Here is a 15171-nt window from a genome sequence, read left to right as displayed (position 1 = left end):
TTTATTGTGTGCAGTATATCAACTTATGCCGTAAGAACCTAAAAAAAAAAGGGTTAAATTATAGCATTTTGTCAAGTCGATGATAACGGTGTGAATGTTTTGACTACTTTCGAATAGTGCGGGACTTGTTAGAGGAAGTTCGGCGTATTGCGGCTGCAGAAAAAGCAGTGGTATCGTAACTGAACATTCCCTTTTCTTGAGATAAATTATTGCATCATCAAACAAATGACGTAGCCTAGGGCGTGAACAAGGGAATTGAGTTAATTTTTACATCATTTCTGGTAAAATGGTTAATTGATAGTTGGAATATTTATCCTCCGGCTGAGAAAGCTTCTTTGACAACTTAACCCTGGAAGTTTCACCTACGGTGCAGGTGGAGTCTTTGAACCAATGACGCAAACCCAATTACCAAGTTTGACGGTGTGAAGTTTTCGTTTGTTAAATGTTGTCTCAATTTTTGCATCAACTAGATCCCACATGTTGCTAAACATACTGTAAAGCAGTCCACTAAGCTATTGGAGCGGACCTTTGTGACTTGTTATTAACATTGGGAAGTGACAATGACGAGTTGTCCAGAAGTTATTGCGTAGACCTACTTCAATGATTCCTGTTTCTTTTTATACAAAAAGTTATTTTTTGCAGGGTGCTGCTTTTAGCGAGTTACAATAAGCTAAATGTCTCCAACATTCTATAGGTTGGTGTAGTAGGCTATTTGGTTTGTCATTTATTTTATCTAAAATATGATAAGACGCAATAAAAATTCCACAACCACATAAACATTTACAGTGTTGGCGGAGAGGGTTCTCCATGTCACATTCTCTATCCAGAGAAAAGAAGACTTGTCCTAATTTAGTAACGCCTTCTCGAACTATCTATTTGTCGTTTCTTGCAATAAATGCACAGGATAGAAAAGATTCCAATCAGTTGCACTGTGGCCATACCAAATGCGGCGGCCAACAGATAATGCAGAGTTTGTCCACTTGTGCCAAATAGTACGCTCATGCAACCAACTTTGTTAACCAAGTTCTCTTCCTCCTTACTTCCACAATAGCATGTGCTTTCATAAGAGCTTATAGTCGACTCTACACCATCTTCGTTAGTATTTCGCTTGATGTATTTACAGCACGTCAATGGTACAGTGAAGCTATTGTTGGATCCACCGCATTGTCTAGTTTCGTTCGCCCAGGAAGTCGTAAACCAATCGTGATACGAGTTCATGCCACAACACTGAAGTTCATTCTGTGCTTGATCAATTGAGTTCTTTTTCCTATAAAAAAAAAACATATTAGTGTAGTAGATTTCTAGGAGTGGTCTGACTGGGTGATTCGTATGCTGAGATTTAGCTTACGTTAGCGAAGAGTGAACGAATGAAAAAAAGAGCAAGGTGAACTAAAAACAAAACCCAGAAAACGCATACAACTTAGCTTATATTGGTATTTTGCCACTTTAGTCGTTTCATTTTTAATCATTAAATATAAAATAACCCTGAAATATGCCTTGTAGGCTATATTATAGGGCACTAGTTCTCAAACAATGGGCTCAAAAAGACTAAATTGGGCCGGAAAGTCTTTGATTGCAAGGGAATTCTAGAATAACTATAAGGGATATTATACACATGGGTTGCGAAAGCCATTTTTGGATAGATGTATAGTCATTTATTTTTGTTTGGATGCAAAACAAATCGTAAACAAAACAAAAACGTACAATGTGCATCCAATGAGAGAGTGCGAAAGACCGTAGCCCTAGAAATGCGTAGGAGGTCGTCGAGTCTGCACTTTTGCATAAAGTTAAATAATTTTGGGCCTTATTGAAAAGGGTTTGGGAAACACTGTTATTGGGGAAGGTTGGGGACACGTTGCATGGATTTTGGAAATTTTTCTGCCCTGAGAAAAATCATGAAAAGAATATAAATAAAAGTAGCCTACCGGTATTATACCGTACCGTAAAAAAGCAAGCAAAAATAGTTGCAGTTTTGTAGAAAACTTTGCTTGCGAAAATAAATAATCGTATGCTCAGCAGTCTATAGCCTATAGTCTATTGTGATGTGTTCAAATTGAGTTATAGAAATTCTTCAATTCATAAAAAATAATTTTGCTGTAAATTCAATGTTGAATGAAAACTTTTAATTTCAACTTTTACCAAATCTAACTTTGATGCTTATGGTCAATAAAACTGTGCGGGGTGAATAAAAATCATTATTGCACCACAAATAACTTCTTAAATGAGGCAAAATTTGTCAAAAATTTTCATGGAAGCTTTTAGCTCCCACATTTGATTGTTTAGACTTTAGAGTTAGACCAAATTTTACAACAAGTGTTATAGGCTACCAACCACTGACAGACAACTTATGATAATAATAATAATCATTCTTTTATTTGCCCCATTGCGATAACATACAGTACACTGCGATCACAGATGCGATACAACAGACGACAGGAAGCAGCGAAGTGACATATAGTCTTCGAGTCAGCTGCTCCCCTTATTTTGGCTTGCCTTTAAGTGTCTTTCGCCGAGACACAGCCACGTGCTTTGGAGCGGTGTCCAACCCACGTCCTTTCGAACGTTGCGCAGACGGTCTCACCACTCGGCTACGCAGCCGACATGGGCCATTGGGCCTATATATGGGCCATTGGGCCTATATACAAAATAAATTTGGGGCCAGTGGTCTATTTTGTTTAGGCATAGGCCTATTAGGCCTCTCGATGAAAACACTTGCTTACTTAAAAAATATGTAGGATACGGCATATCCTACTTATTATTGTAGAAGCTAATGAAAACGCTCATTTTGTTGGATAAGTAGCCCATCTGCACTAAATTAAGCTTTCAACATAAATCGCAATCTGCTGTAGCCTATTGTCCGCAATCTAGCTGTCGTTGCAGTTAGGAATTGTGGAATTTAACGTTTTATAATCATTAGGCTACAATTCAGGGGTGGGCAAACTTTTTGTACTGAGGGCCACATTTGAAAAATGTTGCAGCCGGGGGGCCGCACACTCTCATTACAAAGTAGGAAAATTTACCCGGTGTGTAAATAAACGCATATTCATATTAAACACAATTTTTGTATTTCACACTCAGTTACGTTTAAAGCTATGGCTGCAATCATCATCACAAAAGTTAATGAGACTTGTGCAACTGTTCACAGTTTTTCACAATCTTCTGCAAATTGAGAGCAAGTTTTCTGGTAGATATCCTCATAACATCATGCAAGTTGGTGTCTGTCAGCAAAGACCTGTTCTTCGACTTGTTTATTTTTAAACAAGAAAATGCTTGTTCGCGTATGTATGTGGATCCAAAACAGTGTCAAAAACTTAGCAACAAAGTTTTTTAAGTTTGGAAACAAATCGTCAGACAATGACTTGTAAAAGTCAGGCAGTTAATCTGACTTAAACTTCTCTTTCAAGTCATTATTTGCTTGCAAGTCCAGCAGTTCTACCTGTAGGCTAAATCCTCAGGAGCCAAATAAACTTCTGTAGTAAATGGAGAGCTGAGCATATTAAACTGCGGTTCCAGGTTCTTTAAGTCTTGGAACCTTCTGCCAAATTCGATAGCCAAGGTATCCAACTGAACTTTATACTTTGTTGCAAGTTCACCAGAAATGTTTGCTTCTTTCAGCAAAAGAAAGTGACAAAACCCGTTGTTACCAGATTGTCTGAGCAGTGGCGCCGGCAGACCTTCAACAATGGGGGGGCAAAATATTGACAGTGCCAGACAGTAGCGTAGTCAAAAATTTTGAAAGGCGGGGTGTTGACAGCCGACGGGCGAAGCCCGATGGCGTGTTCGCCGAAGGCGACACTTAGCGGCGGGGGGTCTGGGGGGCCTCCCCCAGAAAGTTTTGAAAAATTACTTTCAGTTTGGTGCATTCTGAGAGCATTTTCAACAAAATTGTGGGTATGAATATTTCTGTAAAATGGTGCTGTCCGGTGGCATAGCAAAAGGATAAGATCATGTTTTCTTTGGCATTTTTCGGAAATAAAGCTAAGTCTCTATGTTTTTTTGTTGCTAATTCCAGACTGAGATATTTGAATGCTTGGTATTGGCAAAACTCGCTCTTTTAATGCAGTTGCGTTTTACAATTAGGCAAACTTTGTTTTAGACACATAGGTTGATTGCTTTTTTTTGCGAGATTATTACAGTTTTATTATTTATCAATTTTCTTCTTCGTTGATTCAAAAAGCGATCTTATTCCGGTAAGTCACTAGCCTAACTTTTATGCTCTGAAGTCAACCCAAAGTTTAGAAAATGTAAGGTCATAGAGGTCATACATCTTAATGAGTGTCAAACAAAAAGCTTTGAGACAATGAAGTTACTTTAAGCTATTTCTGGTATATTCAAGTTTTGTATAACAAATAGCTGTTTAGATGTTAATCTAGAATCTAGATCGAACAAGCGATCTCAGCAGTTGCAGATGGCTTGCATCCTTGCACAGTTTAACAAGAAATTGCATCATAGGCTAAAGCTTTTCTTGTAAACAGTGTATTAACATCCGTAAATTCAATTTGAAAGGTTGAAACCCCCAAACCCCCCTCCCTTGGCTACGCCACTGGTGCAAGACATGCAAGACAGTGGTATATTATTTAATTTCTCTTGTTTTCTACCAGGGCTGGAAAATATGTTTAGCTTCCCGGGAACCTGTTTTTTAGAGAAAAAATTTCCGCGGCTTACAATCACGAGAATGAGAACCTTATATTTTACTGATCTCCTGAGCTGACGTAAACCTTAAAAGTCATGTCGACATATTCTTGATGCCCCCCTTATCGAAAATTGTTCTTTGTAATACCGCTTTGAAGGAGGATTACGACTATGAGGAAAAGAATAAATTTTAAACTTCGTTTTGAATTGAAAAGACATGACGTACGGTAATGTCTTCCAACCTTAGTTATATATTTTTCATTACGTAACGTCTTGTAGGAATAAATTGAAAATCAGTATGATCACTCAAAATGAAAGCAATGGGACTACGAATCCTCACTAAACTAATCAATCAATGGTCTTGTTGCACCGAAGATGACAACCTTATATTTTACTGATCTCTGGAGCTGACGTAAACCTTAAGGCATAGATCTGTTGACTCAATGCAAACCCTTTGAAGGTTGGGGAGGGGGGCTGTCAATTCAACTTTTTTGTATCAACAGTTGTATCTCTAAAACCACTGAGGCTGCGACTACGAGATCTCTTGACTTTTCCTAACTTTTATTCACCTCTATTGAGTTGAAATTTTGAGCGAATAAAGGTTATAAATTGAAAGATATAAGGCATTTCTCAACACATCCTCTGAAATATTTCATATTCCATTGTGAAACATTTTCCCACCAGCTGGATGAAAGTAATTAATTTGGCCCATGTCTCGTTAATCCTAACTGTTTCACAGCGTGAAGGGCATTGGCTGTATGTAAAATAATGTAAACAAAAATTGAATACGTGAATTCAAAAAGGGCCCAATTCCACATTTTGCCAATTTTCACTTTTTTGTGTTTTTCTCCTCTTCTTGGTGTCCTCTAAATGATGCGTGCAAAAACAGCCAATTTACTATAACCAAAACGTGAAAAATGCTCGGTCAATATTTCTACTGAATGCAACAAGGGCCCAACTGGTCGAATTGGGCCCTTGTTGCATTCAGTCAGCTAAAGCGAAAACAATGTTGGCTTTGTGTAGTCTGCGGGACTTTGCTCGTGGGACTTTTACAGCTGTAGCTAAATATAGCAACAGCTTACTATTTATGTATTGAACATTATTTTTGCATTTTTAGATTACTTTCCTTTGAATGAAGATTAGTAATATTAGAATTGGCAGCACTAGTTTAGTTTGTCATACAGTCTACTGGTCTGTGGTACTGGTTGAGTAGCCCACAGCATCAGCCTTGCCGTCATACAGTAGCCTACAGTAGCCTTCAGTTTATCTCTGAATAAAAAGGTTAATTCCAATAAAGATGTCTGAACCAACAGTTACTGATGCAACTTTTGAAGAAGCTAGTGAAGTAAGAGGAAGAAAAAGAAGGAATGAAAAAAAATGAGGTCGGAATGCTGCTAAAAAAATGAGGGCTGAAGGGAAAAGTTACACCAATAGCAAAGCAAAGAAGATCGATGCTAGAAAAACTGGAAACAACTGCAGGTATAATAACTTAATTTCTGTAGCAAAGAACAACTTATTTTTTATGGTTGAGTTTTTAGTTTTAGGCTAGGCCTAGCCTATAGCTTACTTAACATTACAGTAACTTACGTAGGCCTATGTGTTTAATTTGGTTTTTCCTTTCAGTACTGGTAATCAGTTTCAGCAATATTTTTTGTTTCTAGTTGTGCTTATGTATCATGGTATAGCCCTTCATGCAGCTATTAAGTACCGGTATCTTTAACTGTCACTACAGTACTATTTGTTGGCACTGATAGGCTAAAGTGTTTGTTATTCTTTTATTAGATGCAAAAGAAGGTGCATTTTTGGGCTAACTGATGCCACAAAATGTTGGATACCAAGGAACCACACCAAAGGACAAAAGAGGGAAGAATGGCAAACAGATTACTAAAAGTGATGATATCAAGCTGAAAATTGATACTCATATTTGCAGCTTCCCCTACCGGGTGTCTCACTATGGTGGTCACGGGAACAAAAGGCGCTATCTTGGGTCTGACCTCAATGTCCTTAAGATGTATACTTTGTTTCTCGAGAAACATTATCCACAACATTATGCTGAGTACAAAGATTGTAAAGACCCACAAAAGCTAGACTGTGAAGTGAAGTATCAGTACTATTATGAGTACTACAAACTAAATTTCAACTATGGCTTTGGGAGACCAAAGACAGATGTATGCACACTGTGTGCTGAGCATGAAGCAAACATAAAGCTTGAATCAAACGCTGCCGCTAAGAGAGCACTGAAAGTCAAACTTGATATACACAAGCGAAAAGCCAAAGTATTCTTTACGGCACTGAAAGAAAAACTGCACTGGCGAAAGACCAAGAGGACACAGAGTGTCTGTGTTTTGATTTTAAGCAAAATATGCCATATTCACACATTGCAACAGGAGATGTGTTTTATAGCCGGCAGCTGTCGTTATTTGTTTTTGGTATACATTTGGCAAAAACTGCTAAAAGTCGAATATATACCTGGCCTGAAACAGAGGCTAGAAGGGGTGCAAATGAGGTCTTGAGCTGCCTTCACAACTACATCACTAATCACCTTGATGCAAATGCACGCAAATTGCATGTATTCACCGATGGGTGTCGTGGCCAAAACCACAACAATACCATGGTGCAATACCTGCATACTTTAGTATTGAATGGCAGATTTGACTCTGTAACACACCGTCTGCCCATGCGCGGTCACAGTTACCAACCATGTGACCGACAGTTCGGCATTATCGAGAGGATGCAGAGAAGACGAGACCATGTGGAGTTGTACCATTGGTTGTACTCCGGATGGAACGAAATTATACGCGAGCGTTTCCAGCTAACAGTCATGAAAGAAAATCAAATGAAAGATTTCAAAGCTGCACTTGGTTAATGCTACAAAACCAACGTGAAGGACTGGAAAATAACACAGTACAAAGTTTTTAACTATGATGCTCCTAACAAGCTACAAATCGTAACCTCTACAGATATGAATGGAACGATCGAACAAAAGTTTCGCCTTTTAAAGCCAGCATTCACCCGGTGGAATACCCCACTGAACCCCTACACAGTGGTCCATGTTTAGTTAATCCTAAGAAAGTAAAAGATGTGCAGTCACTGGCACGATATCTGGGAGAAGAGGGAAGAGAATACATGAAGACCTTGAATACACACATGCCTCACGGTGAACCTGAAGAAAAGTCCGATTATGACGAAGAGTGACTATGACTTTGAAATGTTGTAAACATTGCTGCATGATAGTTTTGCCTTTCTCTGTGTAGTTGAATCAATTTTATTATATTCTGTGCCCATTTTCTTATTAATAAAATAGTCAAAAAAGAGTTGGTAGCACATACAATCTTGTTGATTTGTAAAAGGGCACAATTTTGGTGGATTAACTTCCCCACAGTTTCGTAGCAGAACCTCCCCCTGATGAAATTTTCATGCTTATTACTACTTACCAGTATATCTAAACATATAACCAATATTGAAGTTCCAGCACTAAGATAAATGGCAGTAAAAAATAAAACGCGTTTATCTCAAAATCACATTTCTGGTAATTGGGCCCTTATTGAATTCATGTATTCAATTAATCACAACATTACAATGCACGTTCTTCATTACTCTACCAAAAAATAATGTGTAAACTCACGCTACAAATTACACTCATAAGTGACCTCAACATTTCAACGTATATGAGCAGTTCTAAAATTCACATAATTTTAATTTTCGGATATGCTCAGCGTGAATAATTTTACAAAGTGAATCCCAAATTTTGAAACCGTGCCAAAATAACAGAAATATCACTCCTAAAGCATAAGAAGAATCGACAGCCCCCCCCCCCCCAAACTGAGCAAGACTCCAAGAGCCCAACCTTCTCAGGGTTAAAAGTCATGTCGACTTATTCTTGATGCCCCCCTTATCGAAAATTGTTCTTTGTAGTACCGCTTTGAAGGTGGATTACGACTATGAACAAAAGAATAAATTTTAAACTTCAATTTGTATTGAAAAAACATGATGTAGGCTAATGTCTTCCAACCTTATCACATTTTTTTCATTACGTAATATTTACCACCACCAAACCACTTTTGACGATCGAATTTGTTAATTTATTATTCGGTAAAATGTTTAGATGATGTCACGTCATTACGCCGATTTGAGATATAATTTCATTCATGACGTCGTATGGATGAAAAACTTTTACAAGTTTTATACTCTGCTGAGATTAAAGAAGAAGCATAAATGATAAATATGTGAGAAATTGAGTCTCCTTTACAACTTAAGAATCAAACAACTCAAAACTGTTGAAACAAAACGTTTTGTTTAAGTGAAAGAATCACTGCAAGCAACCAATGCCAAAATGCGCGCGGAAGAAGTCATGGGAGTGTGAGGTATCAAAAATTGAACAGTTTGTTATTTTTCTACATCAATGTGACGTTAGTTAAAACTTTAAAAAGTCTATATCTTTGCTTCTGTAGAAAATCTTTTTATCTACTGTACAATTTAGTCATCAAGGTTTTCCATACTTTTTTTTAAAGAGAGAACTTTTACCCCCCCCCCCCCCCCCCCCCTTGCAACTTGAGTTGACTTACTTGAGGTTGGGATCCAAATATTAAAAAAAAAATTAATATGTATTAATAAAAAAAAAAATTAAAAAGATGATGCCTAAAACATTGGGGGGGCAGCTGCCCCGCCTGCCCCCCCCCTGCCGGCGCCACTGTGTCTGAGGAACAATGACAGCTTCATTTGGAATGATTTACATAACGTGGACGTACATCTCGTGTGAAAATAAACCATTGCCCTCAAGTTTTACATTCAATTCGTTCAACTTTTCCATGATATCAATGGCAAACCTAAAGTCCAACCTCCACTCTTCATCAACTATGTTGGTACTAAAATCACATTGAATGCTTTTCATTTCCAGGAACATCACGATTTCTTCTCTTAGCTCCCACACTTTCCTCAATACTTTGCCCAGGCTCAGCCAGCGTACATGGTTGTGGTAGAGGACATCCAAATGTTCAGTTTCTAAATCTGCCAGCAATGCCCGGAACTGCTTGTGGTTAAGCCTCCTGGCTCTGATAAGATTGACAACATTGACAATTGAATCAGTAACGTGCTTAATGTTCAGTGCACCTTTATACAAGTGCCAGCGGGCCGCATAAAATGGTCTCGCGGGCCGCATGCGGCCCGCGGGCCGTAGTTTGCCCACCCTTGGGCTACATGATGCGTAATGGAATATGCATCTCAAAAGCTTTTCCAACACAAACGTATATTTGAAATAAACGTAGGCTATAGGCCAGGCCTAGTAGCCTACTAGTAGGCTAGTCACAAGTTGAATTTACAAAATGAGCGGGAAATAATGCACCCTAATTAGGCAAAATGACAGGTAAACATTTTTCATGTTTAAGTGATTAAACCAATGACTTTACTCGCTTACAATAACGATATCTAGCATAAACGCACTTGAATTTCGAGCAAGTTACTTTAAATCTGTGTCTACGACTTTGTAATTTCAATTAGAAGTCATTAATAAAATGTGTGAGTACTTGCACGTTCGGTTAATCTACTTATCAGTTAAAAGCAGGGCTATGGAGTCCGGCGAAAAATATACGACTTCTCGGTTTATAGGCTAACTGCCTGACTCCGGGAGCGTTGACATCCTTTTGGTTTCACGACTCCGACTTCACAGTCCACAGACCCGATTAAAAGCCTATGCTTTTTATCCAAACGTTGTAGACTTTCTTCTACTTTATGTGTTTTTCTTTACCTTGGATTGTAGCTTTGGAGTGAGTTTTTAAAACCAGCTTCAAATGACGCTTGCACTTCGTTCATGAAAATATAAGCCGATATTCCACCAGTGATTTCCAAAGCAAACACCATAAGAAGAAAAATACCATAGCAGTTCAGCATTCTTTTACTATCTGCGTCAAAAAGTTTGTCATTTATATGAGCTTTTGTTTTTGACAAAATATCTAGGCTATTTGGTTTTGACAACTATTAGGCATGCTAAACTCTAGCCATTGCAAAATCGATGCATGTTGGTTTTGAATCTTTATCCTCGGACTGACAAAGTCTTGATAGGTAATGCCTGGTAGTTTCGCATAGCCTACTTGTAGAGTAGGGTGGCTCGTTTTTGAACTTTTTTTTTTTCATTCTCTCGGGGTAGTGGGGAAATGGTGCCAATGAGTGAGAAAAAACTCATGACAAAATTTGAGATTCGTAACAAATTGTCTTCAGCCTCCTCATGGGGCTCAAAAATCGAAAAATGGGGTCAAAAACGCAATTTTTTCCAAAAATATTTTTAGTTTGGGTAGATACAATATTGGTTAGGTATATGTAATTAACCTAAGAAAAAAAATTGGAGTCATTTAAACTATTCCTTCAGCTTCCTCACAGCTTCTGAAAATTACCATTTTGATGAAAACTTCGCATTTTTGTGGGTGGTTACATAATAGCGTTAGACATTTTGCCAACTATAAAACGTCATTGCATTTCTCTTTATAGATCTGCCCTGAGCGGTTGCGTCATTTTTTAATAAAATTAAGTTAATTTGGTAGGAAAAAGTGACGTCTTTTATTTGAATTTACGTCACTGACAAAGTTTGTAGTTATGTAAAGGTAAGGTAAAGGTGAGTCCCATACTTGAATCCAAGCATCGGGGGATGAGAAGATAAGGTTCTCATTATACTAAGCCTTCGGCACTAACGAGAGTAGGGTTGCCAGTTCCTTTCTCTCGGCCGTCTTTACTTCAGTAACTACGCCCACCCAATTTATTACACCCTGGGTAGAGGTGAGCGGTGATTTTCAACAACCAGCTTAAACTGGGAGTCGAACCAGGATTGCGTGACTGGAAAGCGAGTGCCTTATCCGCTGCGCCATCCCACCGCTATAGTTATGTAACCACAAACAAAAATGCGAAATTTTCAGCAAAATGGAAATTTTCAGAAGCTGTGAGGAAGCTGAAGGAATAGTTCAAATGACTTCAATTTTTTTTTTAGGTTAATTTGATATATCTAAATAATGTTTTATCTACCCAAACTAAAAATATTTTTGGAAAAATTGCGTTTTTGGCCCCATTTTTCGATTTTTGAGTCCCATGAGGAGGCTGAAGACAATTTGTTACGAATCTTAAATTTTGTCATGAATTTTTTCTCACTCATTGGCACCATTTCCCCACTACCCCGAGAGAATTAAAAAAAAAAGTTCAAAAATGAGCCACCCTATTGTAGAGGCTCTTGACGCAAGGCCGGTTACCGAGATTGACAGAGTGAAATTTGCGATCGTTGAAGTGTTGTCGTCGGAAAATTATTCCATTCGCTAGGTGCCATTGAATGGAAATTAGTCCTTAGAATGCGTGGCTCAAGCGCACACTCGTGCCGCTTGATCTTGAAGCTTCTTCGTTCACGAAGTCACAAGCAAACCAACTGAGCTATCAGGGCGGACCTTGGACAGACAAAGCTTTAGCCTATTGAGAGCGTGGCAGTTTCGTATACTTGTGGAGTATTTGAACCAATAATGCAGGACCGTTCACCGACATTCACAGAGTTGTATCTTTAGGCTACTTGTTGTTGAAGTGCTGTTGTCTTGTGAGTTATTTTACCCACTTGGTGCCGCTGAAAGTTCTCTACTAATTTTATACGTCTCTATTCTCTAAAATCTAAAATATTTTATTAACCGAGCAGTGAATTTATAGTCTGCACGTCTGCCATTGTATTATTTAATCAAACTGTAGAAATTTTATAATATTTTTTCAAAATCAAAAATGAATTTGTCAAAGGTCTTCGGTCCTGTTTTATTTACGAGCAGTCAGAGCGTTGAGAGGATATTTTAGGCCGGTACAATGAGATTTTTGGGTCCCAAACCAAGACATTTATAAGAAAAAAGCATTAAATTTAAAGAGTATGTTGTGGTTTTGTTATGTTCCGGTCCCCTTAGAAAGATTCTGTGCCCCTAAAATTATCCCTGGTCTGAGTCCCAAAGCATCCTTTCGATCCCCTTGTCAACGATCAAAATTAAACCTATTTTATAGCCTATACTCCCGTGGTGTAAATTTGTGCAAGGCCCCAGTTTTCCAACTTGTTCTAAAGCGAAAACAAAACAACACAAACGTGCATTAGAAGAAATATGAGTAAGAGGTTGGGCACGATTAGGCTACCAACTGCTTAATGCCTAGCTAACCATTTCAACCGAAAGGGAAAGGGGGAGTAGAAGACTTTAAAACTTTGTTTTTTCTTGCCCCTGTCAGTCATACTTCTGAAATTTACAGCAACATATTTAAGATGATATTTTGTGCAATTTTTTCTCTTCTTAGATTACCTTTAAATATTGAAAGAAATCCGAACAATCCGAATACGATTATTAATCCACCAGTCCCGCATAGTATCGCCGGCGTTGCAGAAATATTGATGTGTGGCGAGAGTTCAAAAAAGTACTTCAGTGCAATCTAGAAATATTGTAATAAAAGTTAACCACTTGGTTACGGTTACAGCAGAGATATTTTGAAAATGGATTCAGCAGTTTATGTTCTCACACCAAACATGATGACAAAAGTAAAAATAGCCTATTACAAAATATGCCTTCATAAAATACTCAGTAGCCTACGCATACAACACGTTCACATTAACACCACACGTAATAACATTTTCATGGTGTATTTGCAAGGTTGGTTTAATGTAGACCTACACAGGGATTGTGTTTTGTTTAAATTCTCCTCTCTAGGTTTACTCACTGTATCTGCCCCAGACTTAGGCCTGCAGCTTTTTATAGCCTATAACCGAGCAAAATAAGACAGAAATTAAAAAGTAATAATCGAGACAAAGTTTATTTGAAATCGCCTATATTGCTTTGGTTCCATCAGCACTCGCCTGCTCGTTTTATATTTTGTAAAATAGTTGCAATGTGAATAGATAGGTTACACTTAAAATGTTTTACGCATTTGGTAGATTGTTTCCCAGGCCCACACATTACGGTCACGCAAGCTTGCTTTTTAATTTTTTTAACAACTTTTTTCCATTTGTTCATAAAAAATCCGTTTGGTTCCCAAAGGATATTTGGGTGATTGCCTGTGGTTTAATGGTTGACCACACTTCAAAGATCCCGTATTGCTTTCTGCCTGATATCGTTCAAAGTGATTCAAGTATTGAAGGCTTGTTGTGTACACCAGGGTGACCAGGCACAACAAAACGTGTGGTCAAAACTAGCTTGAATGAAAACCCAACGCAAGGAGGCTACGTACACAATGCTGATGAAACCTTATATCAACCACAAACAGTAGCCTATAGCAAAACAATACAAAAAGAAAGGTGACTAGGATTACTGATTAGTGTTTCACTGACCACACCCTACGTGAAGTTTTTACAACGTTAACAAAAAGTAAAATTTCTGAAGAGGGAAAGCAGTCCTACCTACAGCGAACTAATTGCAAGCTATTTTTTCTTTGCACACTTCAACTCTACAATGTTTTTAAAGCTGTTCGAGAGCCTAGTGTATTTTTCAAGCTTCAAAACACTTCTATATTTGCTATCTCGTTTGCTCTAACATAAGCTTGTATCCTCTTGTAGGCTATGCATACATCTGTGTGCTTGACTTGGATTCAACGACTTGAAATATTAAATTTTGGTTGTGAATTAATACAGATGTAAATGTTATGAAATCGTATCGTATCCATTATAACGATCATAGGGATTCGGCAAGCTTGACGGTACAAGAATTATGCTATAGCAGTCCACTAGCGTTGAAACAGTTAAAAGATTTTGACGCCTTTTAACTTTTTAAGATATAATTTGTTTTGTAACTCCTGAAAGCAGAAGAACTCTTCAAATCTGTTACCTAAAAATATTATGGTTAACCTAAGTGCTCCTTTCGGCCATAGGAAAGATGATGAAAGCTGGTAATAAATGGACAGAAGAAATTCAAGTTTGTCAATTTTTGTTTATTTGCCTGCTTACAATTATTAACTGTTACTGAACCTTGCTTAAAACTGTCATTGTAGAGTTGTTAGTTTAAAACTACAGCTGGTCACAAGGCTTCTTAAATTGTCTTTAATCACAAAGTAAAATCTAAAACAATGTAGGCCTATAGGCAAATTATCTCGGCTTAAAACTTACCAGTCCATATATTCCTGGTGCAAGGAAAAGGTACTCCAGTGAGGAGAAAATAGACGGTAAAAATAGCTAAGCTTAATTTTAAGCAGGACACCACTTGGTAAGCTTTTGCGGAAGACACCATATTGACGTAGCGTTGCTCACAAAAACGTTTCCGAAACCTAGTAACTATGGTGTGTGTGACTTCGATCGAAGTGTTTTAAGAGCTCCGGTCTAAAAATAATCTTGAACACCTTTTTTGCTTTTTTACTAAGCGAAGGATAGATTGCAATGGCTGGTTAAGCACGAGATACCTGACGCTTGTTGTGAAAGGCGAACATCTACTCAATTCATGAGAAATTTCCGATAAACGCATCGGCAAAAAAGGCCTTTGAAATTCAAATTGCCTTAAAGTTTGATTAAAAAGGACTGCGCTCTTGCAATTGGCACAATTATTGTTTACAATAGCTTACTCTCGCCCT

At 37.9% G+C, this 15171-nt stretch overlaps 1 protein-coding gene across 1 annotated transcript; it reads right to left on the bottom strand.

The window, feature by feature from the left end:
* Positions 1-732: 732 nt before the first annotated feature.
* LOC145768353 (tetraspanin-6-like) lies at positions 733-12957 on the bottom strand. Its single transcript, XM_082579834.1, has 3 exons — positions 12924-12957; positions 10376-10529; positions 733-1267 (listed from the first exon to the last, which is right to left on the bottom strand). The coding sequence occupies exons 2-3, from the start codon at positions 10516-10518 to the stop codon at positions 850-852; spliced, it is 561 nt and encodes a 186-aa protein (XP_082435960.1). The 5' UTR covers positions 10519-10529; positions 12924-12957; the 3' UTR covers positions 733-849.
* Positions 12958-15171: the final 2214 nt, after the last annotated feature.

Source organism: Aplidium turbinatum, chromosome 1, assembly GCF_918807975.1.
Source record: "Aplidium turbinatum chromosome 1, kaAplTurb1.1, whole genome shotgun sequence".
Taxonomy (NCBI): domain Eukaryota; kingdom Metazoa; phylum Chordata; class Ascidiacea; order Aplousobranchia; family Polyclinidae; genus Aplidium; species Aplidium turbinatum.
This window is presented reverse-complemented; position numbering and strand designations above follow the sequence as displayed.

What these genes read in the sequence shown, in the direction of transcription:
- LOC145768353 (XM_082579834.1), bottom strand. Translation starts at nt 10,518, where the DNA reads ATGCTGAACTGCTATGGTATTTTTCTTCTTATGGTGTTTGCTTTGGAA. An exon ending in CTCCAAAGCTACAATCCAAG is followed by an intron (nt 1,268 to 10,375) that starts GTAAAGAAAAAC and finishes TTTTTTTTATAG; the next exon opens with GAAAAAGAACTCAATTGATC.